The sequence below is a fragment of the Phoca vitulina genome, unplaced genomic scaffold (assembly GCF_004348235.1).
Source record: "Phoca vitulina isolate PV1807 unplaced genomic scaffold, GSC_HSeal_1.0 scaffold73, whole genome shotgun sequence".
Lineage (NCBI taxonomy): Eukaryota > Metazoa > Chordata > Mammalia > Carnivora > Phocidae > Phoca > Phoca vitulina.
The window spans coordinates 4,561,808-4,586,604 of record NW_022589776.1 but is presented as its reverse complement, the minus strand read 5'-3'; the positions used below and the strand labels follow the sequence as shown (position 1 = coordinate 4,586,604).

The window sequence follows — 24,797 nt, the reverse complement described above, 5'->3', positions numbered from 1 at the left end:
CAGAGTCACTCCTCTCATTCAAATAAGACTATTTGCCCCAGTCTCTTGGACTCCCATGTTTCAGTGTCTCTCTCATGGCATTGGGGAAAGCATGATCTCCTGGAGAACCAGTAACAATTAATCATCATCATAAATAATAATAATAAAATAGCATCTCCTGGTTGTCTGGTTCTCCTCTCAACTCATCTTACTCCAAATACTGTGGCTTATTTGCTATTTTCAAATACACAGCCCAAAGGCTGGGAGCTCTCTGCTGGCCTTGCTTCTCCCTGGCATGCTCTTCCCCACACAGCCCTGCAGCTCATCTCCTCCCTTCCTCCAGCTCTCAGCCCCAGGGTCATCTCTTCAATGAGACCTATCATGGCTACCCTGCTTAATCCTACACAACACTCCCATGCTTCCTTCTCCTGCCTGACTTCCTCCCACTTCCTCACAGAGGATATTGTATTGGCGATGTATATTGCTTCCCGAAATGCCTCCTCCCACTACACTGTAAGTGCCTCAAGGGTGAAGAATTTTGTCAGTTTCTCCCCACCGTAGCCCAAGTGCCTAGAAAAGCGTTGAGCACGTGGTAAGCCCTCAGGAAAAATTGTATTGAGTGAATGAATAAAGGTATACTTCTTGGGTCCAGACGTTGTGCTGCAGAAAGGCTTTACATTTAATGTCACTTTTGGTCTCACCATAATCTTGGAAGGTGTATATCATTCACCATGATTGAACAGAAAAGGAAACTAAGACCCAGAGAGGTTAAGTAAGTTGTCCAAGGCCACACAGCTGGTGTGGTAGAGCCCACCTTCATATATGTCATGGTGTCAGTTCCTAACCACCCTCTGGGTCTGAGGGCTTCAGTCCCCACCCTGTTGGTTTATTCTGCTGCCTGAGAGGTACGGCCTCCCTTCTGATAACTAATAACTCAGCTTCCCTTTTCCATGATGGGGCCACGTCTGTAGACTCCCTGCCATCTCTCCACGTGCATTTTAACTATTCCTGAACATCATGTATTTTAAAGACAGGGAAGACAGATCCCTATTTTGGATAGCCCAAGACTTCTGTGAAGCTGAAAACTGGGTAAAATGGTAACTAAAAATACCTTGTGCTCTTTTCCATTCTCTGAGTTAGTGACTTCCTGAGATGCTGTGAAAGCTAATGAAATAATATCTCTAAATTTTCGCAGTTGAAATAGGAGGAACCAGAAATACTCATGCACTAGGAACCTAGCGTATATCCTTCTGAATATAGCATCCCATTTACTGATGTTGGCTTGTAAGCACGCCCCGGAGTTAGATTATCTTGGTTTTAGGAGGTTTCTGGTGGTGCCCGGGCCTTTCCCACCTGGTCTCAGGCACACGTGCTGCTGCTAGTGGGAAGCAGCAGCCTCCTCTAGCTAGGTAATTACCGTTGTGTTATGAGAAGAGTAAATACGCTGGAAAACACATTCTCAGCTGTCTCTGTTCCTTGGCGGGGATAGTTATAACCAGGACCCGGGGTCTGGGATGCTATTTCCCATCACTAGAAATAAGAACAGAGAGGCATCAATGAAAAGCCTGGGAAAAGGAACCCCAGACCTTCCTATCTGGGCTCTGGTCTGATCGCCCACATTTTTCCTCCCCTGGTCTTTCATCTCTCAGTACATGTACTCTTCCTCCCGTTGGAAACAACACAGCTCTTAGAATAGTCCCTCTGCTTCTGTCTGTCTCAACTCTGGGAACAAGAGGTCCCCTGCATACTTATCAGGACTCCCTCTTACTTGGCATCCATGGGCCAACTAGGAGAAGTCCTCTACGAGAAATAGTCACCCCGGATTTGCATCCCCCAAGACTCTGCCTCCTATATCTTCTTAAATTGGCCAAATACTACCATCCCCTGAGCGTTGGTACAAAAGAGCAATGGAAGATAGACATGGTTTTAAATCTTGACTCCAGCCCACACTGGCTATATGACCTTGGGTAGGTCACCTGGCCTCTCTCAGCCTCTCTCTGAATGTCCTCGTGTGGAGGAGAGGGACATTCATATCCATCTTGCAGTGTTGGTATGAGGATTGGAGTCCATATATGTGAAGTTCTTGACAATCAGTAGGCCATTAATAAGTAACTGGGGATACCATAGATCTTTATGTTCTAAGGCACCATCCACTTTATCTCTTGATCCTATTTTAACAACCTGGGAATTTAAAAATCTTGAAAATCTAAATGGATTTCTGGACCAAAGTTATTTATAATGCAGTTAAGGTGCTGGCTACAAGAGTTTGGTTGCTAAAGGATTGGTAGAGCCTGGATGGAGAGAGAGCACTGGAAAGGTCATGAATTACATTCATTTAACTAACATTTTTTTAATCTACTATGTTGTTTGGCCCTGTGCTAGCCACTCAGGACATGGTAGAAGTAAGCTCCTGTCCTCATAGGCAATGGGCAAGATAGAAAAGTAAGGAAATCATTGCAGTGTCTGGACAGAGTAGGGGTAGAAATTTTCTTCCTTCCAACCCAGAAAACCCCTCCAACAATGACTTTGTACTTACCAACAGCCCAGAATTCACTTGGAACTGTGACAAGGAATCAGGTTGCTATGCCTTTTGGCTGACCAGGGGGTCAAGTGGGCAAAGTGCTGGCTTGGAAACCTATAGACTTAGTTTCTTCATCCCCAGATTAAACACTGGATCGGAGACAGAGTTCTGCTCTCCAGATCTCAGTTCCCAGCTGTTGAGGAAGGAAATGTGAACAAATCTTCTCTCTGACAGGTTTAATATGAAAACATTTAATGATAAAGTGCTTCAAGCTCCATAGGAAAAAATGCCAAGGCTATACAAATTCATTGCCACTTTGCCACATCACCAAGTTCGGTCTTAGCAATGTACGCCTTGGGGGAGAAATCTAAGAGTTATAAATTAAACTGAAAGATTACTCATTTGGACTGCAGGATGTACTGGATTCTGCTTCTGTGTCACCACACATCTGCAAGCTTGTCTTCGTGTCTGGTCTGGGGAGCCCTAGCGAAGGCTCTGCAGTCCTGCAATAAGGGGGCCGGGTTGCTTTTGGGACTGCGGCCACTCCTGGTTCTTCACGTTGCTCAAGCATCACCTCACAGTGCTTCCCTCCATCCCTGAGCCAAATTTCTGCCCCCCTAGGCTTCCCTGTGCTTTTGCAGGACCCACTTGGTCCCCCCGCATATGTGACCTGGAAGTGCAGGGTTGCTAATGCCTCAAGGGGGGCAAACGTGAAAAGGCCCCACAGAGAAATCGGAGAGGGGAGCTGAGGCTAAAGTCTTCCATTCTCCCCCTGGATGGACCCGTGGGGATCCAGCAGCTTCCTCTTCTGCAAGGCGTACCACCTGTTCCTTAGCACGCCCCCTACATTCCCCTCAGCCTCCTTTCTCACCTCATTTCCTTCTGTCCTCCCTCCAGCATCCCCGGGACTGCACTTGCCAATAAAGTATTCCTCTGAGATCTTTTTGCCACAGGCACTGTATTTTCAGGAAACATGGGTAAAGACAAAGAATATTATAACTGAAGTTGACCTCAGAGATATTTATTTGAAGGTTTTCATTTTTTAGAAAAGAGAGCAACAACCAATGGGGCTGAGATAAAAGTGAGTTACTCAAACCACAGTCTCCGGGCTCCAGGTTCAGTATTCTTTAAGCAACATCACACACACATACACACACACGTATACGTGTAAATATGATATACACACGTCTCCATACACGTACACACATATATGTTGTGTGTATATATACATGTATTTAAAATGTTATTTATTTGCCTTTTCTGCCCTCCTCAGAAATAGCAGACAAGATCTACAATCTCTTCAATGGCTATACCAGTGGGAAGGAGCAACAGACGGCCTATAACACCCTCCTGGATCTGGGTTCCCCCACCCTACATCGAGTCCTCTACCACTATAACCAGCACTATGAGAGTTTTGGAGAATTCACCTGGCGGTGTGAGGATGAATTAGGCCCCAGGTAACACAAACACCATTGCCTCTTACAAAGATGTCGGCTCTTTGAAATTCTGTACACTATCATACTGCACCCATGGATTCACAAAGATTTCCGGGGTGAGCTTAGGTGCTCCGAGAAGTAAGTCCTGTGCTTTTATACAGCTCAGTTCATATAGATCAGTTTGGATAAGCTGTGTTTAAGTAGGGAAGTCATGAATACATTTCCTGAACTCTGAAAAAAATCTTTGCCCTTGACCTGTTTTACCCACCTCTTTATCATGCTGACACAGCATTCCAAATGCTAAAAACGGTAGGAGCTGTGAAAGAAAATTAGGAATTTTATTGAAGAGGTTATCGTTATCCAAAACTATTTATTGTGTATGAGCTTTGCATATACAATATGCATTATATAGACATGTTTTCAGCTAAATTGCACATCCTTTGGAAAGACAACGTGGGGGTGGCCAAGACCCACCTTGACATCTATGTTGGCCAAAGTTAGGACAGTATAGTGTTTGCCAGAGTTCCCTGGCCCCAAGGCTGTGACTTTTCAATACTCAGTACCCACTGCTTTTAGGTTATACAACATAGACAGCATTCTTGGAAAGAGGAATTGGAAGAATGTGTACAGATACCACCTTCCTTTTGTTTCATTCATCGTGGCTACATATTCCTGCTCTGAGAAAAACAGATTTTGGTGGAAATACTGGAATTACCAGATAGATTCAGTGAAAGAGCCTTGCATGGAATGTTGGTGCCTATATGTCCTTGAATTATTTAGGAATTCATAAAGAAGAAAAAGGGGGAGTGCATGGACTATTTTTAGGGGGAAAAAAAGGAAAGCAAATGAAGACAATCAACGCAATGGAATTCTCTGGCACTTAAAGAATTCTTGCACTCCTGCCAAGAGGCTGCCCGAAAGTATCACCCAAAAGTTGTCCCATCTATCTGACTGCTGATCGAACTGGAGGGAGACCCAGTGTCAGTGTGTTTCTCGTCACCTGAAATTATAAACTCTCCAGAAGACCATTGTTCAGGACATTCCCAGGACAGGAAATTCTCTTACTTTTGAAAGGAGGAAGAAGTTTAGGATTATCTTCCGAAATGCAATGATTTCATGTGTAAGTTTAGGAAGAATCTCTCTGCATTCCATAGATTATTTCCTGCAGTTATTATAAAGGTTGATAGTCCTCAGGCAAACAGATGCCATGGCTGTGGACCAGGACACAGAGGGAAATATATAAGGGACTTTTCATTGGTTTTGTCTCAGTTTCAGGAGAAAGCAAACTCTGGGTTAGAAAGTTGATATGTATTAAGATATGTCCTCTCTGCTCCATACCTTATTACTCCTGCCCTCATAATTACTTATGCCTAATATTATCCCCTCTCTCTGCTTCTCTCCCTAGCTCCCCCCCCCCCCCCCCCCCCCCCCCCCCCCCCCCCGCTCCCCTCCTCCTTTCCTCCATCCTTCTGACATTTATTGAGTGTATATATACAGTTTTCGGTTAGGGAACATAAATGTCACAATTTGAATAGCACTAACATTGCATATATCATCTTGATTTCCAAGGGCATTAAGATTGCTTTTAAAATTTCTCTCTTGTAACTCAAGAGTCAGAAGGAAAATTGGTTAATAAAGAAAGTGAGCAGGGGAAGAAGTGTGGATCCCCCTGCAAAGTAAGGCATGCTGCTGACTTGACATTCTCTTCCCAGACTCTCCTCCCTGGAGACCCTTGCATGTGTGATGCTGGTTTTTCAAGGCTCTGTATTAGAAGACAGTGTGTAATTTCATTAGCTTCTGGAAATCAAGTTTTACTTTCCAGTGTCATGGGGAGAACCACAGGAAGGGAAAAGCCCTCTGCCTTGAGATGCATCCACCACCTTTGGAGTTGGTTGTGAGCGTGAACAGAAGAGGTTCTGTGGGCTACACACTCCCTGTGAGCAGGCAGAAAGGAGCCCCTCAGTTCAGTTAAATCCATTCCCTTAACTTTCATGGAGGCCTTCAGATCGACTTGAGGGTTGAAATACTTTGACAACAACACTGGTTGCATTGCTACTAAGAAAGAAGAAATCCACAGGCTCTGAGATGATCAAGGGCAGACCCAAATTAATTATTATTATTATTTTTTAAAGTGACCTATGAAAGTAGCCACAAAATCTCCATGGGCTAATCAAATTCTTTCTTTTCCTGTGTCCTTGTCTTGAGGATGATGCACATGCTGCCCTCATTCTCCCTTCGCTCCCTCTCCCTCCACCTTCCAAGAATTTGTCAACAACTAATGACATGTAGTGGGATAAATTAAGAGGAAGGGCCACCAGAGTCCCGTTGATGATGACTTTTGGAAGCCTGCTTGGCCAAACCGCAGAGGCAAATAGGCAGAGGAGAGACCATCTGCAGGAGATGCTACGTAGGTGTCAGGCAGAGTGTTTGACTTCCTCTGACCCACCACTGAAGTGGGAGAAAATACGACTGCCCTCCGATGACCTCTCACTCTCTCCACCCCTGGACTCCGCTGCTGAATCTCCACACCTTTCCTCCAGCGTCATCTCTGCCCCTCTCAGGGCGTCCTCCCAGGAATGCGGTGAGGTCACTGCCTCGTGGTGGTGGTCACAGCCAGACAGAAGGGGAGGAATGAAACGAATGTGCTTATTGTTCTTTGAAAGGTCATTCTCCACGGAGTGCAGAAACTTCCATTTTCTGGAAAGAATCAGTGACCGAATTAGAAAAGTGTTGGTTCTTCACATGAGAAGTTAGCCGAGCAGCTGATAAATACTGCAAGGGATGCTGTTCATTGAGCTTTTTCAGAACCGCATTTTACAGGAGCTCATTCAAAGAAGAGAGACTCCATGGCTCTCTGGGCGCTTAGGGGTTCAAAGAACAGGAGGGACGGAGCTGAGTGAGGGAACACTGTTCTGTTGCTCAGAGCTGGTGAGCTCTGACAGCTGGATGACAGGAGCCCCTGTCTCTGACACTGGCAGTGGGCACGGAGAAGAAGGCTGTGCACCAGCGAGACGACTGTGGGAACAGCCGACTTCCCCAGGCTGCACGCAGAGGCCATCCGGCTCTCCTGTTGGCACGGAGGGATCACTGCGCCCCAGCATGTGCGAACTTGGAGCGACCTTGCTCTCCCCCGCTCCTCTCTCCACCCCCCGCCCCCGCGATCTGCGACAGGCCTCCTCTTTCCCCCCTCTCTGGATTGGGTCTCAGTGGCCATGGCCGCCTGGCTTTCCAAGGGAGAAGGCAGAGTGGAGCAGGGGACCACCTGAACACGAATTAGGTCACGTGGGCCTCTGAGAGTCTGCGTTTCCCCCCAGAAGGGTCCTGTGTCGGTGCGCACAGAGGGCATTGTTGTCTTCACCCGTATTTCGCTGTCACACCCTCCATCCGGGCATAATTAGTTACATTTGATACCCTCCAAGGCTCAGTATATCAGCTGTTTCTGCTTAGTTCTAAAATAGCCTGGAAAAGGGAAATATTCATTCAAACACATTATTTGTCAGTTAATGATGGTAAATTGCTGGCTGTAAAGAAAATGGATTTGATTTGTCTTTCAAAACTGTCAACTCTATGATTTTAAAAGGGCATAAATTCCCACCAAAATAGTAATTATTTTCTTTTCTTTATTTTTCCTTATGGCATTTTTTTTCTCTCTTTTGCTTGGGTGCCTGTCCCACTTTGCACAGCCAGACTGTTCTTGCATCCATCCGTCCATCCATCTGTCCATCCATCCGTCCATCCATTTGCTAGACAGATATTTATGAGTTCTGAGTGCCCGTGATAGAACAGGAAGCAGGACACACCAGATTCTGCCCTCTGGGAGTTTTAAGTCTCACTCTAATAGGGCCTATGCGCCTTTCCCCGCCTTCTCTTCTTTCTAATCTAAGTATCCTCCGTGCTCTCCATAGGAAGGCTGGCCTCATCCTTTCCCAGCTGGGGGATCTCAGCAGTTGGTGCAATGGCCTCCTTCAGGAACCCAAGATAAGCTTGCGACGAGGCTCCCTTAAGTACCTGGGCTGCCGCTACAGCGAGATCAAGCCCTATGGACTCGACTGGTCAGAGCTCAGCCGGGACCTCAGGAAGACATGTGAGGAGCAGACCCTGAGCGTCCCTTACAACGACTATGGGGACAGCAAAGACATCTAACGCCACGAGGCCAGACGGTGGCTGCCAAAAGGAAGCAGGAATCGAGGAGAGGAACATCTGGGTTGGTCTGTGGATTTTTAGTATTTTTTAATGGAACATTAAAACCTCTAAACCAGGGAGAGGCAATATCTAAACCAGGGAGAAACTGATCCTTGCTCCCTGTGGAACTTCTCTGGTATGATGTTCTCCATGTGCGTGATCAGTAGACCTGCCAAGCAGCAGCCTCATGCAGTGCCATTTCTCTTTAGGGGATTACTTTGGGGCTTGTTTTATAGTTCATTTGTTTCATTTATTTTTTTTTTCCCAAGAGGTTCATCACAATGCTCGAGTTCTGCCATGCTTCCGATGAAAGGTCTATCAGGTTAAGGCATCCTGGGCTCACTGAATCCCTGAGACCATTACAATTGGGGACAGAAATGAGGCCAGAATGTCACCAGACTGGCCTCAGGCCCCAGCCACAAGCATTCCTCAGGAAGCATCTCACTCTGGGAGCCTAAGCTCTGCTCACAGAGAAAGATGACAAAGAGAAAATCGGGAGGGTGGCCTCTGTGTAGGCCTCATGGTTCCCCCGTCCAGGCCTCCCTACTGCTCGATTCACACCTCAGAGGTGAACTGAGCCTCCAATATGGGTCCCAGCAAGTCGTCGGAATTTTTAGGTCCTCACCCATTTTAAGACAGGATTGGGATGAAATCTCCCTCTGGCGGATCTCTGCCTCTCCTCCAAACAGTATGAGATCTTTAAGAGGCAACAAAATGCTACCTGTCAAATGCACCTTCCAAACAGTTTACCTGGGAGACTAGTTAGCAGTTACATTCTAGGGAAGAAGTAGGGCTGATTGTTCTAAAAACTCTTGTACCTCCAGGATGAACTTCTCCAGACCACCAGTGTGTATCACATGCCTGGATTCTCTTTAGTGCCCGCGTCACTGTCCCTGGACAACGTCCAGGAGGGGCTGAGACCTCCATGTCAGGGTTTCAGTGAACTAAAACAATTACTGATCACACACACACAAATAACTAATGTCCATTTCTCACTTGCTAAATTTGCTTAATTATTTTGCTAGTTTTGCAAATCCTTTGTTCTGATGGCGAGTAGGGGCCCAGCCCTTTCTTCTGCCCCACGACCCTAGTGTTGCTGCCACGGGCATAAGTGGTGGCCCAGCTAATAGGAAGCCCAGCCTTTCTGCAAGAGCTGTGAGGGCCATGTGGCCCAGCAATGGCCTTAACTGTCCCCACACACCTCAGAGGCCTGAACACACACCTTCAGCCACCCTGCCTTTGACCAGGGCTCCTCATTTGGGAACACAATAGAAAGGTCAGGAAAGAGACGCAGGATCTATATTGAACTATACTGATTTTTTTCTAAATAATAATGACAGATCCCATTCACGAAGTGCTCACTCTATCCCCGACACTGCTTGAGCACTTCTCATGTCGCTGAATCCTCACGACATCCTCCCCCGCCCCCCGCCTCCCCTCCCAGCCCCACCACCAAGGAAGAGCTATTCCCAGCTCCATTGCTCCATTGCGGTGATGGGGAACCGGAGGCAAAGAGCAGTCATGCAATTTGCCCCAAATGCCTCCCTGAGCTCTGCCTGGGCCGCGATAGGGATTCAGGCTGTCGGACTCAGGAGTCCTCTGCCACCCTCAGCCCTGGGCCAGTTTGCCTGTGGCAGGCAGCTGTCCCATCTGTAAGCTCCACAGGGATCTGCCCCGCCTGGGACAGATGTGCCCGCGGTGCACCCTTCACTCTGCAGCTGGAGAACCCTTCGGGCGCACCAGGTCTGCGGCGGGAGCCCTCCCCTGGGGCCCGGGGGGTGGAGCCTGGGGGCAGACTGCAGGCCGCCTGGCTCCCCTCCCCACGTCTTTCCATAAAAAGGCGGAAAGATTTGTCTGGCATTCTGGAATGTACCTGCCTCCAAAATGCCTCCACTTCCAGATCGAAGGCTAGCAGAAACCTCGGCCGTGGCACCCATGGTCAGGGCAGGGCCTCGGGTAAAGCTCCTAAAGGGACATCCTGACCTTCCCCAGAGAGGACGATGCCACAGGCAGCTGGAGCCCAGCCAGCGGGCAAGGCCGAGGGGAGAGCGGTCTGTGCTGCCGCCACCGTCTTGCCCCCCGGATTCAAGTCTGCCCACAAAACGGGCTCAGCGCAGCGTGGTGGGAGCCCAGGGCCGCGCTGCCCTCCTGCCGCGTGGTGGGGGGAGACTGGAGCCGACGGGCTGCCGTGGGAGGACGGGGAGTGGTGTCAGGGTTACTCTTCTCCGTCCCCTCCTTCTGTTCTATTAAAATCAAGGAGGCTCATTCTCTCCCCCGAGCCCCTCCAGGTTTCATCTATTTTATCTTTTTCTTCTCCAGTCCCATCCTTCCTCCTTCGTCCCTTCCTTCTCCTTGACCCTCTTCCTCCTCCTCTGTCCCCTGTGTCCTCCTTGTGGCACGTGTGCTTGCACGCACACACACTACACACACACTATTATGTACATTACACATTATACAGAAAACACACACACATTGTACACATGCATGGCACACACACATTATATACACATACACTGTACATACAACACACATCATACACACACGTTACACAGACTGTACACACACACTAGACACAACACACCCACAGTGTACACCTACATTACACACACATTATATACACATACACTGTACATACAACACACATCATACACACACGTTACACAGACTGTACACACACACTGGACACAACACACCCACAGTGTACACCTACATTACACACACATTATATACACATACACTGTACATACAACACACATCATACACACATGTTACACAGACTGTACACACACACTAGACACAACACACCCACAGTGTACACCTACATTACACACACATTATATACACACTATACACAGTATACACACACATTACACACGTGTTACATACACTAACACACACTATACGTACATACATTACACATACATGCACTACTCACATCTATTACACACACACTATACCCACAGGCTCTAGGGCTGGGTCCCATCTACTTTCAGGTGAAAAGTAAGGCCAATATGAATGGGGCAGGAGAGAGTCTTTTAAGTTCCCCTGAGGATTTAACTGCAGGATTTGGCCCTGGGAAGACACCATCCAACGATCACACCCTGATGACATTTCCCAAAGCTTGCCTGGAGGGACCCATCCTGACTAGAAAGGGTGACAGCACTGGACCAGTATTAAACCTCAAATTTCCAAGCTGCCAAACAGGTCTTAGGGAGTCACTTGTACCCACCACATGCCCCCAGCTCTGGGCTCCCCACAAGACCATGGTGTCTCCTCTTGAATGTATGTGACCCCCAGAATACCATTAAACCTTTAACTGAGTGTATGACCATTTTTCACAGAGTTTGGTCCATTTGTTATTTTTAGTTAAGCACACTTCTCGATATTCAAATGTTCTATTAAAAAACTGAGTGTGAAAAAACCCCACTTTACTACTATAGAAGGAAGGATGGATATAATGTGACCAACTTCAGGTGTAACAGTATTGTTTCAAAGAGAATTATTGTACGACTATAAAAACATGGAATAATCAACTAAATAATAAACAAAGCTGTTAGTGTCAGGTGTGTGGATGTTACCTTGTGTCTTTTGCAAATCAGAGTGATCTGGTTGGACCTACTGGGAAACTATCCCCATTTTAAATGTTCCACCTCTGGGATGCCCGGGTGGCTCAGTGGGTTAAGTGCCTGCCTTTGGCTCAGGTCATGATCCCAGGGTCCTGGGATCGAGCCCCACATCAGGCTCCCTGTTCAGCGGGGATCCTGCTGCTCCCCCTGCTTGTGTTCTCTCTCTTTCTGTCTCTCTGACAAATAAATAAATAAGTAATCTAAAAAAATAAAAAATAAATAAAATGTCCATCTCAGCATCTCAGATGCCAAAATAGGCCTTATAGCCTGTCATCCTAACCAAAAAAAAAAAAAAAAAAAAAGCTAAACACCTGACAGCAAATTGTATTATGTAGGAGTGGTTCTCATCTTCTCTATCCCCATCCAGATAATTAGCTGATGAAATCTATTTATTGCATATCTGCTGTATTTTGCACACCATGCACAGTGCCGAGGGTATGCTGGTGAGTAGGACAAGCTTGTTCTTCATCACAGAACCTGGCGTTTTATGGGGGAACGGGAGACATTGAACCCATCATTACCAAGCTGAAGAGAACCATGGCCAAGAAGTACACGATGATGGGAGGCACCAAAATTTCTCTTTGGGCATCTAAGGCAAATGTTGCAAAAGGCCCTCCCTGACACTTTCCTGTCTTGTATTCTGTGGAGGCATTTGGGATAGGCTGGCTCTTATGAAATGCTGCATGCTGGGCAGCCCAAGCACTCACTTTTTTTTCTCTCTACCATGTAACTTTAAATAGCTGTTCTCTCTGCTGCCCCCAAAACATGTGATTCTCTTTGTCCTCAAAAACCAGAGATGAAGTGCCTGCACACTCAGTAGGCCTTCTTGCCAAGTAATGATGAGAGTGCTTTTCCCCAAGCAAGCAGGAACTAGTCAAAGGTGAACACTGTGGCAGTTCTAAAACATGAGCACAAATCCTTTGAAACCCTTCCCCTCTAGAAGTGTGTTCTACTGCCTTTCCCCTTGAATCTGGGCAGGTTGGTGACTGTTTTAACCAATAAATGATGTTGGAAGTGACACTGGGTGACTTCGCAGCCTGAGTCAAAAAGGCCTTGGGGCTTCTGCCTCCTTCTCTGGAACTCTGGCTCTCAGAGCTCTGAGCCATCACATAAGAAATCTGAGGCCACCATCCTGGAGAGGTCACGAGGAAGCACCGTGGTCCACAGTTCCAGCCAAGCCAGCCTTCTAGACATTCCTGCTGAGGCACCAGACACGTGACTGAAGCTGGCTTGGACCCTCATGATCAGTCTCTCTGCCAGTTGCATACCACCCAGCAACTTCCATCAATGTCACATGGAAGAGAAGAATCACCCTGCCAAGCCTTGCCTTAATTCCTGACCCCAGTATTATGCAACAGAATAAGACAGTTATTGTTTTAAGCCACTAAGGGGGTCTGCTAAGTAAAGGGGATCTGACCGGGAGCCAAAAAAATTCCAGCCCGTGATGGAGCATCGAGGTTGCCCTGCCCCAGGCGTGAACTCACCACGAAAAGGAGAGGAGGATGTCTGCAGGCTGGGACTACATATGCATAACATGCCTCTTGCCAGTAAGGTGAGTCTGTGCTCCGACAGAGGGGAGCAGAAAGAAGGGTGGGCTCATCCCAATACATCTGAGCAGGTGAACCTCAGGAACCTCCCCGGAAACTCTGTTTGAGTTGCAGTGGGGGCGGGGAAGTGACGCTAGTTCCAGGGCCAGCAAAAGAAAGAAAGAGAAGGGAGAAGACAATTTGGAATCAAAAAGAAGTACTGGAAGGGAAGGGTGTCTTTGTTTTTCTGTCCCTTTGCATTTGGAACTTCCCGGATGTGACGTGCTCACCCCACGCTTACTGTGTGGCAGGCGCTTGTGCTAAACACTTCACTGCATCATATTCTTCAGTATTTGCTGCAATCTTGTGAAATTAATACTCTTCAGTAGGAGGGAGCAAAGTCACAGAGACCTGATATAACTTGCCCAAGGTCACAGCTAAGTGGAAGGACAGGCACTTCCACCAAAGACGATCTGACTCTAACCACTGCACCACACTGCCCTCCCCCCAGCCCACCCCGCCCATGAGTTTGTTTCTCCCTGAGTTTCCTAGAAAGGGAAAAACTCCTGCCGTTGAGATTTTTACAGATCACTGGCCTGTTACCCTCTCAGGCAATAGGAGAGAACGTGGTTGAATGCTGGATCAGTGCACACTTAACCACTACCACTAAGAAAACAACTAGTTTTCACAAGCCAAGCACAATTGTTTCTTTTTTTGTTTGTTTGTACTTGGCTTGGTTTTTTGTCTGTCACATAAGTGTTATGCAGACCTCAAAATTGTGACTCTCACTCTGTATGTTCATCGTAGCCCTGTATTGGGCTTTAGGGGTACTTTGGCTGGTCCTCTGTGTTCTGCATGCATCCAACACTTGAAGGAGAACTTGGGGAACAGAAGTCTCCTGCCCTTCAGGGCAGCCTGGCTTGACTTGTTTATTCAATCCCTGAGTTTGCAAACCTGCCCTGAGTTTGCTAACCTGCCTCCAACTGTGCTCCCATCATCAGTGCCTAACTGATTGTCATTTCAGCTGCACCAGTGAAGGAGCAGTTTAGTGTCAAAGGAAACCTCAGCATTCTATAGAATAGAATAGAATGTTTGCACTTTTCCAAAGTGAGAAAAAAAAAAGTCCTCCTTGTTCTGGGACTTTGCAGTGTGTGCTCTAATTGGATTGATTCCCATAAGAATGGACACATTTTGACATTATGTTTCTTTACCAAAACTGCCCTTTGTTGGAGTTTATGAATATGCCTGTTCACACAGGGCTATGAATCAGTGTACCTAATCTCTTACTACCTTTCCTGGTAGGCGAACCTCAGCCATGTTCTGCGCTCAATAATTAGGAGCAACTTCTTTTGTTTAGAAGGATTCAGATGTCAAGTGACCCTGAGGCTCTTGCTGCCCGATGGATTAGACAGTACTCTGAGACCTACCCACATAGGGATGAAACCACCTCACGCAATGCCCTGGTGATGTCATAGAACCTAAGTGTCCAAGAGTAAGACTAGATTGGACATGCGTTAACTGCATTTGTCCTAGGGACTGTTGAGTATAACATGGTAATGGTGTCTACATTCCTCAAAAGCCAACTGCCTCTTTGTCCACAGATCCATTTTCCAAACTTCTGCAGCTGCCCTGCTCAGTATCACATAGAGTTGACTCTTGTAAACTACACTTCCCAGACTCCTGGGTTAACAGGCTTCCAGTCCAGTGGGGTAATGGAGGCACTTCGGGAAGAAGACTGGAGGACAGGAAGAGGGAGCAAGCCAGGGTGCTTCTCCCTCTCTGACTTGGATAGTGTCTCCAGCATCTCCTTCATGATTCCAGCTGCCTTTCTGATCTCAGACCCCCTCCAGCAAACTCCCGCCATGCTTTTAGCTCCCTTCAGGTGGTTCCACCTCCTGAGCTTCAGCAACAGGACCTCATCTTCTCAAAGTAGGAGCTGCTTCCTCTTGTTGCTCATCTTTGGGTTGCCCCATGATTCTCTACATGCCTTTTCTGTTCTTCCAAAACCTTTCTCATTTGAAGTTCCTCTGTTGAATTTCCTAAAATGTGTGCTGCTTTCCTGACTGGGTCTTAACTAACACACACTTCAAACTAAAAATTGCATATCATTTAGTACAGGAATTTTGTAACTTTTTAGGGTTTGAATGATGATTTGGAAGATGAAATTTGGATGCTGAAAGTAAAGAAATTTCTATGAACTCTAAGATTGATTACAGGGTCAGAAAATAGGTTTTTACTTGAGTGCTAGATTTGGTCAAGTGGTAGTGGCTGCCTGTGATTTGAAAAGGATTCTGAGGATGGATCTGTATCTGGCCAGAAAGAGTGGTGATGATCAATGCCTGACGTGGGAATGGAAATGGTGAATAGCAAGGTGCATGCCATGCATTTGTTCTCCCTAATTGGTAGGAACAGAATAGGCACAGAATAACTGAAATCAGAACTATTTAGGAAAATCTATTATGTATACATCATATATGTATATATGATATATGTATATATGTGTATATATATATATGAAAATTATGATAATCCAAAAGTGAATATAGGTTCATTGTGCATTGATAATGGAAATAGTGTGAGAACAGAAAACACATTTCTGAGATTTTCTGGCTCCTAATCAATTTCATAGTATTTCATTTACCTTTTCTGAACTGTCATTTTCATTTCTAAATCTATATTTTAAGACAGTCCTAATTTGTTAATTTGGTATCTTAAGTGGCGTAAAACAAAGGATTTCAAAGTCTTCATCTGTTTCTGCCCCTTGAGCCTTGTATCAGTTAGGATACAGTAAGATTTCAACAGAGAGCATTTAATATAGGGATTTTTTCTAAAAAGATATTGGAGGATCAGAAAAGCAAAAATATTTGAAACCCTAAGATAACACAGAAGTATTAATAAGAACTGTAGGAAGCGCCCCTTACTCTTGGACTAGAAGAACAAAGCAGGGGAAGCTGGTTTAACAGAAATTGGACGCCCTCAAGCAGGAGAGGCTATTTGCCCAGTACTGGACTTCCTGGTGGGAGCCTCCCGAGGCTGGTTCCTCAAGCATGCAAAGATAATGGAGACTGGAACCAGGGGCTGTTGCCATCGTGAAAAGCCATTGGTAGGATGGCACAGACACAAACAGCAAGCCCACCTGGAGGACCAGTCCCTTCTCCCACCGCTTTCCTTCCAGTCTCCTCTACTGCCCCCCTGTGGACAAAACCTAACACGGACTTGACAGACAAAAAGGAAGCCATGTTTGCAGCCTTGTACAAACGGGTGGGTTTGAGCTGAGACAGGATAGCTTAATAGCTGCACAGGCAGCGTGAGGCTTGAATGAGATGAGGCTTTTGAAAGCGGTTAGAGCGATGCCTGGAACTCACCTGGTAAGCAACGACAGTGGTGCTTCCTGGCCCTCTTCAGTGCTCCTTAGGCACTGAAACGGAGCCAACTTTGTCCCTGATATTATCATTTCCCAGTAGCTTTCTCTGGACAACATCGACAACTTGGGGTAGCAAGAACACATATTCCAAGTTCGTATTATGCATTTCCTTTTAGGTGACAAAGATCCTTTCATATATTTGGAAGGGAACTTCCTCTAAGAGGTTTTATCATCTTAAGTGAGATTTCTTGTGTTGCTGAAGATGCTGTTGTGTTTAACAGCAGGTAATGTGTATTTATTGCTTATTATGTGCCAGGCACCATCTGAGCTCCTTGACATGGCTTCTCTTGTCTAATTCCCCCAACAAGCAACCCCATGCACAGACCCTGCTACTGTCTACATGGAACAGACGAGGAAACTCCGAGGTCTTGAGTAATTTGCCCAAGGCCACACAGCAGGTAAGTATGGGAGCCACAGTGTGTGTTTTTTACCACTCTACAGTGCTGCCAGGTGGCCCACTTGAGTCACCTTCCCTCCGCCCTGGAACTTGGAACCTGTAAGTATGGGAGCCACAGTGTGTGTTTTTTACCACTCTACAGTGCTGCCAGGTGGCCCCTTTGAGTCACCTTCCCTCCACCCTGGAACTTGGAACCTATCTTAGGTCACCATGGTGAGTGAACTGAACTAGCAGCAAAATTTGACTGAACAAGGGTTTTTCGGTCTATTTGTTGTTTTGTTTTGTTTTGCCGATAAGGGGGAGCAGTGTTTCTTGCATCCAGCAAAACTGACAAACCAGACACAGCACTATTTCCATGTCAGATCTGGCCGCCTCACTCTGGTCATGGGCACAGGGTCGGTCCCCGCCATAGAGAAGGTGTGTCTGTGGCACAGGGCCTGTGCACTTTCAAGGCTGCTTGTGACATGGGTTTATTGGCATTTGTAGAAATGGAACTCCTCCCATCTCTGAGCTCACTGGGTTTTGAGTGAACTGGTATAAGGTGTGAGTCGCACCCCCACTCTCTAGGCTGGTGGTGTTCTCACACAGACAATTCAGCTGGTCAGATGTCTAGACGGTGACAGAACAGAAGCCTTCTACCACAGCCTGCATCTCCACCATGTTATCTATTGTGTCTACACCATGGTCATCCCTGACTGAAAAGATCATTCTAATGCACTTTAGACCTCTGGACCTTCCAAGCAGTCTCACTCTTGGCTATCAGATAGGGGAAGATGATGTTTTGATCCTCACCCCATAGGCTCTGTGTGTCTCAGCAACAGGGGAGGGATGTGAGGAGGCCACCATAGAGGTGTTGGTGATGGAGCTGAGTGAGGAGGGGGGAACATGAAGGAAGGGCATTTGGTTGCCATGGCAACACCAGTAAACACTCAAAAGAGAGGGTGTGGTCCAGGATTTAACGAAGTGCCATTGGGTTTGAGCAGCAACTGGAATGTCTGAGTGTAGCTGCATTCCTCCCCAAAGAGCCTGGGGCCCGGCCACCAGCAAGGACTGCCTGTACCTCTCAGGAATGCTCAGGATGAAGACAGGCCTGGAAAAGACAAGCAGGCCTCCCAGGTGTGGGTTTTCCTATCCCCAGCCACAGAATGGGGGCCTTCCAGAAGAAGTTTGGAAAACTCCACAAAGAGCCAAAAGAGACTTGATCTACAAATTATTTTTTTCCCCAGAAACCCTGAGGCTTACATTCTTCAGGGTATGAGCAGTCACTTTGAAAGTTCTTCCCTGCAAAAATTCACTGCTGTTTTTTCTTTTGCTGCCTGTCCTTCTCTTCCAAAGCGGTATTCTTACCCTGGACGTGGACCTGGGGTCTCAAACCCTCACAGTTTGATCAAACAGAAAACAGGTTTTGGGCGCAATGTGAGCAATGGGAATGTGGGTGGCAGCGGGTCGAAGGGGCAAGTCTGGAGAGATGCAGGGGAGATGAGACCACAAAGATAGTCCTTTGTGGGGGGTCTTGAGTAACTTGTCCAAGGCCACACAGCAGGTAAGTATGGGAGCCACACTCCCATAGGAGGGGATGGGATGAGGCTGGCAGGAAATGAAGAGTGGGTTTAGAGTAGGTGAAAGCCTGAGGTCAAGGCAGGGTCTTGTGTCCAAGGCCTAATAGTTAGATGAGGCTTTCACTAGCCAGGATATTCATAGAAAACCTGATAAGAGTGTGACAGTGAGTTCAATGGCTGGCCAAGTTGTCTGAAGAAGGACCCCTAGAGCTCCCACTAGAGCCTGGAAAACAGATACTGCCAGAATCTGACCTTGCCTTCCCCTCCAGGTCTTGCCAGACTCAACTCTTCCCTTCTCCAGACTCAATTCTTTTCTGTCCTAATTCTTCTTCCCCTAAGCCTTAACTAGCTTAGAGGAAACTCCCATCTAAAGTATAGCATGAATGGAAATTAGAGACAAGTGGTGAGATTTTAAGTGTGTCTGAAATGCTAAGAGGGTGGTATTGTGCACTTCACTGAGAAAGAAAGAAGGAAATTCATTCATTAGTATATATTTATTATTAATAATTGTTTCTTGAACTCCACGTAAATTGGCTCTATGGCATATACATTATGTTCATTATAGTAAATTTGCATAAAAATTCTTGAAGTTGGGAATTAGCATTCCATTTTACAGATGAGAAAATTGACCTTAAGCCACTAACTTGCTCAAGATAACTCACCTTCATCTCAGGTCAAGTTTTTATGCTATAGGAAAGGAATTCACATGGAGCACTTTACATGCCAAGTGCTTTCAAGGGTTAAAAATGTTCCCCAGTCAAATGCACATAACAATTCTGCAAATATAAACTCATCCTCTACTTTGCAATTGGGCCTTGAAAGACTCAGTCATCTATCCAAGTTCTCCATGAGCTGGGAGCCCACACTAGGTCTTGAGTCTGAAGTCTATACTCTCTAAATGAGCTAGCATGAATACCTAAGTGCTTAGAATGTCTACCAGAGTTCACTTTGACAGAATCAAGGCTTGAAATCCACAGAGGCCTTGGTACTTCTGGGAGCTTCACTTATACCTAGAGGGAAACTTGCTACTCTCCCCCACCCATGACCATTGCCTGGGTCCCTCTTTACTTCATGAAGGTAAATTGTCTAACTCTAGAATTATTATGGGTGGATACAGATTGCTCATTAATGAGCATGCTGCCCAGGCGGAGCTCTGGGACATGCTCTGGCATTAGTACTACCCTGCAAAATTGTAGATAAATTACATTGTCTTGCTGACATTGTTTTGTTTTTTTTTTTTTAATTTTTTCCTTCCCTTAATACTTGGAATCAGGTCACATTCTAACTATTTAATCTGGGGCCTCAAACTGGCACACAGTATAGCTTTAAATGAAATTATATTTAAAACCTAGCCAAAGGTTCATAGAACACTTAATTGCATGTGTGTGTGTGTGTGTGTGTGAGAGAGAGAGAGAGAGAGAGAGAGAAAGAGGAGGCATGGGGAAGAGAGAGAAGAGAGAGAGAAAGAGAAAGGAAAGAGAGAGAGAAAAAAACCAACACCAACAACCCATTAGAATAACTCACATCCTGGGCCAGGAGATTGCATGGAAACTCAAAAGCCAGACAATCACCATCACACTTCTTCTGGCCCTTGTGTACCAGAGACACTTCTGTTTACCGTGGACAATAATACAACAACCATATATAACATAAAATGCTGGTTCCGTGGTATGTACTCTATGTTCATTATAGTAAATCTGCATAAAAATTCTTTTATTTTTGCAAAAAAATTCTTTAAGTTGGAAATTATTATTCCATTTTACAGATGGGAAAATTGAGTCTCCACAGCCATTAAGTAACTTGCTCAAGATGACTCAACTTCATCGCAGGTCAGGTTACCTCTTAGATTCTCTATCTTGCCTGATCAGTAGTTACTGCTTCTTCCCAGTCCCTGTGGACTACACACCTAAAACTGAAATGTGCATATCTATTAGCTGGGCTAAAGCATTCCTCAACATAAAACTGACTGACAAGCCCTGAATTCAACAGTCAACTTGAAAATGAGTCCTTCTGACACTATGCCCTCACAATTCAGACTTCTATGCTGCCCTTGTATCAACACCATTTTTTTGGACTACTGCTAAAGAACCAATCAAAGCATAAAGTTCAAGTGTCCACAGGCCCACCCCTAACCCCAAACACAACATCCTCTTTTTTTTTTTTTCTTTTGGTCCTCACATCCAAAAATATCAGGGTTGAATTCAATTTAGCAAATTTCAAGGTTTTATTCAGGCAGGGCACTGTGCAAGGCAGTGCCTGAGATCTAAACCTGAGTAGGATCATGTTTCCAGGGCCACCATGTAGAGATGTGAAGTTGTGTCTTGCTCAGGGTTGCTTGATCCCAGGGGTGAATGTGGCCAGAAATCAAGCCCAGCCTACTTTTTCTAGCCATGGTCTCTGATGCTGGTTTGCTTTCACTTGGACGAAGGGATGCTGTTTTCTCCTCACAAAAGTCACCAAATGACCTAGTGGAGCTAAGTTCACTTGCCTTCAAAGAGTTTACAGTTGATTTGGAGGGAAAGACAAGAACACAGCCAACAGAACACCAGTCACCTAGATTGACTATCCTAAGAGAGGACAGTAAGGGGTCATGGATTCAATAAATCTCATAAAAGAGGGGAATGAAGCAGAGCTTTGTGAAATTGGAGAATGGGAAAAAGGACTGAGGAAATGAAGTCTGGGACATGAGGCAGAGGGAAGGCGATCCAGGGTAAGGAACAGCATGAGCAAAAGGAGGGGTTCCGAGGCCAGAGAGGCATTCTCTTCGACAGGGGGAAGGAGCCCTGGTTCAGAAACAGTGGGAAGTCAGTGCAATGGATTGGCTGGGCTGAGACCAGTTTGACCACTGAGGACATGCAGAGTCTATGAAGCTGTTTCACTGAGTCATGGGTGACTTGATGAGAGCCAAGGAAGGATGTGGAGTCTGTATACCAGTGGAAGAGGCAGGAGAGGGGCCCTTGCCTGGTGACATCACCATGGCCTGTTGAGGAGGTGATGGGAGCCAGGGGGAAAGCAGGGCCAGTGGGAAGAAGGATGACAAGTGTGAGTGTTACAAAGGGGATGGGATGGATTATATGCAAGCACAGAGAAGCCGGTGTAGGAAACGCTTTCCCTCTGAGAACTAGCCAGGGCCATTACTGTGACCAAGGAGACCCTCCATGACCCCTCCCAATGCCGCCATCCCTCGCCCTCATTTTGCCCTGGCCACACTGGCCTCAGTGCTGTTCTGCAAACACGCGGAGTTCTGTCCCAGCTCACAACCACTGCTCCCTGAGCAGGCTCGTCTTCCCTGGGGATTCAGTGGGCTTCCTCTCTTACCTCCTCATGCCTCCGAGAAGCATGCTCAGACCTTCCTTGCATGAACTAGAACCTCCCCGCACTTGGCCACTCCTGGCCACCTTACCACACCTTAGTTTCTTTTGTGGCACTCTCACCAGGAGGCATACGTACTTCTGGCTATACTGTGTCTCCCACTTCTTTCCAAGCTCCATGAGGCCAGAGACTTTTGTTCACTACTGTATGCCTAGTGCCTGACACAGAATAGGTGCTCAATAAATATTTACTGAATAAAACATCACCAGCTATAGGAGTATTTTTTTGCTTCACTAAAGGTCACAGCAGTCCAGATACAAAATGTACAGCCCTAGGAGATAATTCTTAATATTAGACTGATTCAGGACAAGGCAGGATAACTCATGGAGGAAAATGCTAGAGTGCATTATCAGTCTTTTGGAGACATTTTCACACCTGAGCACCTACAAAACTAAGTCTTGCGCTTTATGTGTGAGGTTTCCCCAGAAAGGGGGTGTGCTATTACAGCATAGTGGGTTAATGCACACAGCTTGGAGCCAGACTCCCAGGGTCCAAATCCCGACTCTGCCATTTGTTAGCTGCGCTGCCTTGGGCCTCTCTGTACCTCTCTGAATACTTCCCATGTCTCATTTTTGTTGTTTCCCTGCCCCTCAGTCACTGTCTGATTTCCCATAGTGAAGGTCCCAGTGGTAACTCAGTTACCTGATCTGTTAGAAAATTGCATAGGCTTTATGGAAAGCTATATGCTAGTAAGAGACCTTTTTATTTGCTTTTTATTTCTGGTTTGAGGTTTCTAGATGTATAAATTTGTAGATGACTTATTAAATTTAAATTTTCCTAAAGTAGAATAATATAATCCAAATACTCAGCTGAGCATGATATACCCTTACTTCAACCATAGGACATAAGTGCCATGATTAAAAAAAAATGCCCAAAGCATATTTTAAAAGCAAATGTGAATAATTTGTCTGTGTGATATTCTAGAACTGTGCTGTCCAGTATGGAGTCCACCACATGTAGCTATTTACATTTAAATTATTAGAATTGAGTAAAATCTAAAATGTAATTCTTCAGTCATCCTGGTCACACTTCAGGTGCTCAAGAGCAACACATGACTAGTGGCTACTACATTGGACAATGCAGATATAGAACATTTCCATCATTGTAGAAAGTTGTGTTTAATTGTATTAAGAGTACTCTTCTACAAACTCAATACATTCAGCAATTCAATGATTTTTGAAGAAATAACCAGCGTTCCACATAGCTAGTGCAACTTGCCCGAGATATTCCAAATATCTGGAGCTTACCAGCATTTTTGCCAATTCCAGAAATTTCCCTGTAACCCACTTCATTTTGCTCAGTGCCATGCTATACCACCATCATCCTACAATCCATTTTGCTTCTTTCTGAATCAGTAGGCTAGAACATCTGACAGCCAAACCACACAGGATTCTCTTATCTGCCCTGTCCTGAGAATATAATAATGATGGTGCACATCTCAGAGACCCTCTAATGTCTGAGTATCATCGTGTTTGAGGATTTGGAGGGTCTTTACAAGCACTTCAAAAGCAGTCCCCTCATCTTCTCCACTGGCAAACTTCTTGACAGTGTAGTCTATACACATCGTTTCTATCAGTCACTCCTTAACTTCTTCCTGTCTACATTGCTCAGGCACTGTGCTGGGCATTGCCCTACAAAGGTAGACATTTAGGAAACTGAGGCTCAGAGAGGTTAAGTAACTAGAGACAGATCTAGTTAGTGGTAGAGTCAGAATTCAAATTCAGATTTGTCAGGCTTAAAAGCTTGCCCCTTGCAAGTCACCATGCTGCTGCCCATAGATTATGAGTCACTAATGCATCGTATGTATTGCCTGTCAAGGTCCAGACTCACTCATCCATGTCCTCAGCCTCCTTGCAGTAGATCACCTATCAAAGTGGAAGAAGCATTAGCAGTGTTAATAAGCAGTATTTCCCAGAGTGGAGGCCACTTGGACATTTTAAGAAGCTATGGGATCTCCCTTACAGGTCATTCTCAAGGTTTTTGATTCACCACCAACAAAATCATCCCTTGGAATTCATTTGTATCCTAACACAACTTGCCTTAGTATTCAGAAAGCACTCTGACCTATGCATATAGAGTTACGGTATGGGGAAGTTCTCTAACTTTTACAGCCTTTTGTGACGCTTAAATTTATGACTTATATGTATATAAACACTTTTTAAAAGGCAATTTCCTTCTGATAGCAGCTACCTAATGGGGAGGAAAGACAAATTGATGCATGATTGGTAATCATTAAAAAGTCAACACTCTCCCTTTATACACTCATTATAATTTTTTTTTGCGTTTGAATAAATGACTTTCATGTGGATAAAGACAAAGAAAAGGAAGCTTGTCTATATTACATTATCCTTAGAAGGAAATTTGATTCAAAGAATATGAGCAAATTGTAATTACTCTGGACTAACTTTCAGGGGTTAGAAATGTTTTTATTATACTGATTTGAGATGTTACCTAGACTTGTAGATTCTCATAAGAATGTTTCCTGCCATTGTCACACCAGTTCTTACTAGTACTACTACTAGTATAGGCAATCTGAACACCTAGTGGCACGATCAAGAAAAAGAAACCAAAGGGATCATCAGCAAGTTGCTGAATGTAACCGATCACACACACTTCCTAATGAGTTGACCGCCAGACTGAATTCTGACCAGAAAATGTGCATTCAAGTCCAGGTAGACTCAGACTATGGCAGACTTGAAAATAACCATCTATTCTCTAAACTAGTCTTACCTTGTTCCAGACCCAAATACCCAAGGCACAGAAAGGTTTTATGGG

The 24,797-nt window shown here is 45.6% G+C and overlaps 1 protein-coding gene across 3 annotated transcripts in view; it reads left to right on the top strand.

Moving 5' to 3' along the window:
- ASTN1 (astrotactin 1) overlaps positions 1-10,601 on the top strand; it is a 293,665-nt gene extending 283,064 nt beyond the window's left edge. For all 3 annotated transcript variants that reach the window (XM_032393411.1, XM_032393409.1, XM_032393410.1), the window contains exons 22-23: positions 3,774-3,957; positions 7,842-10,601. In XM_032393411.1, coding sequence (XP_032249302.1) covers positions 3,774-3,957; positions 7,842-8,079 — 422 coding nt within the window. In that variant the 3' untranslated portion in view covers positions 8,080-10,601. The remainder of the gene's footprint in view (positions 1-3,773; positions 3,958-7,841) is intronic.
- Positions 10,602-24,797: the final 14,196 nt, after the last annotated feature.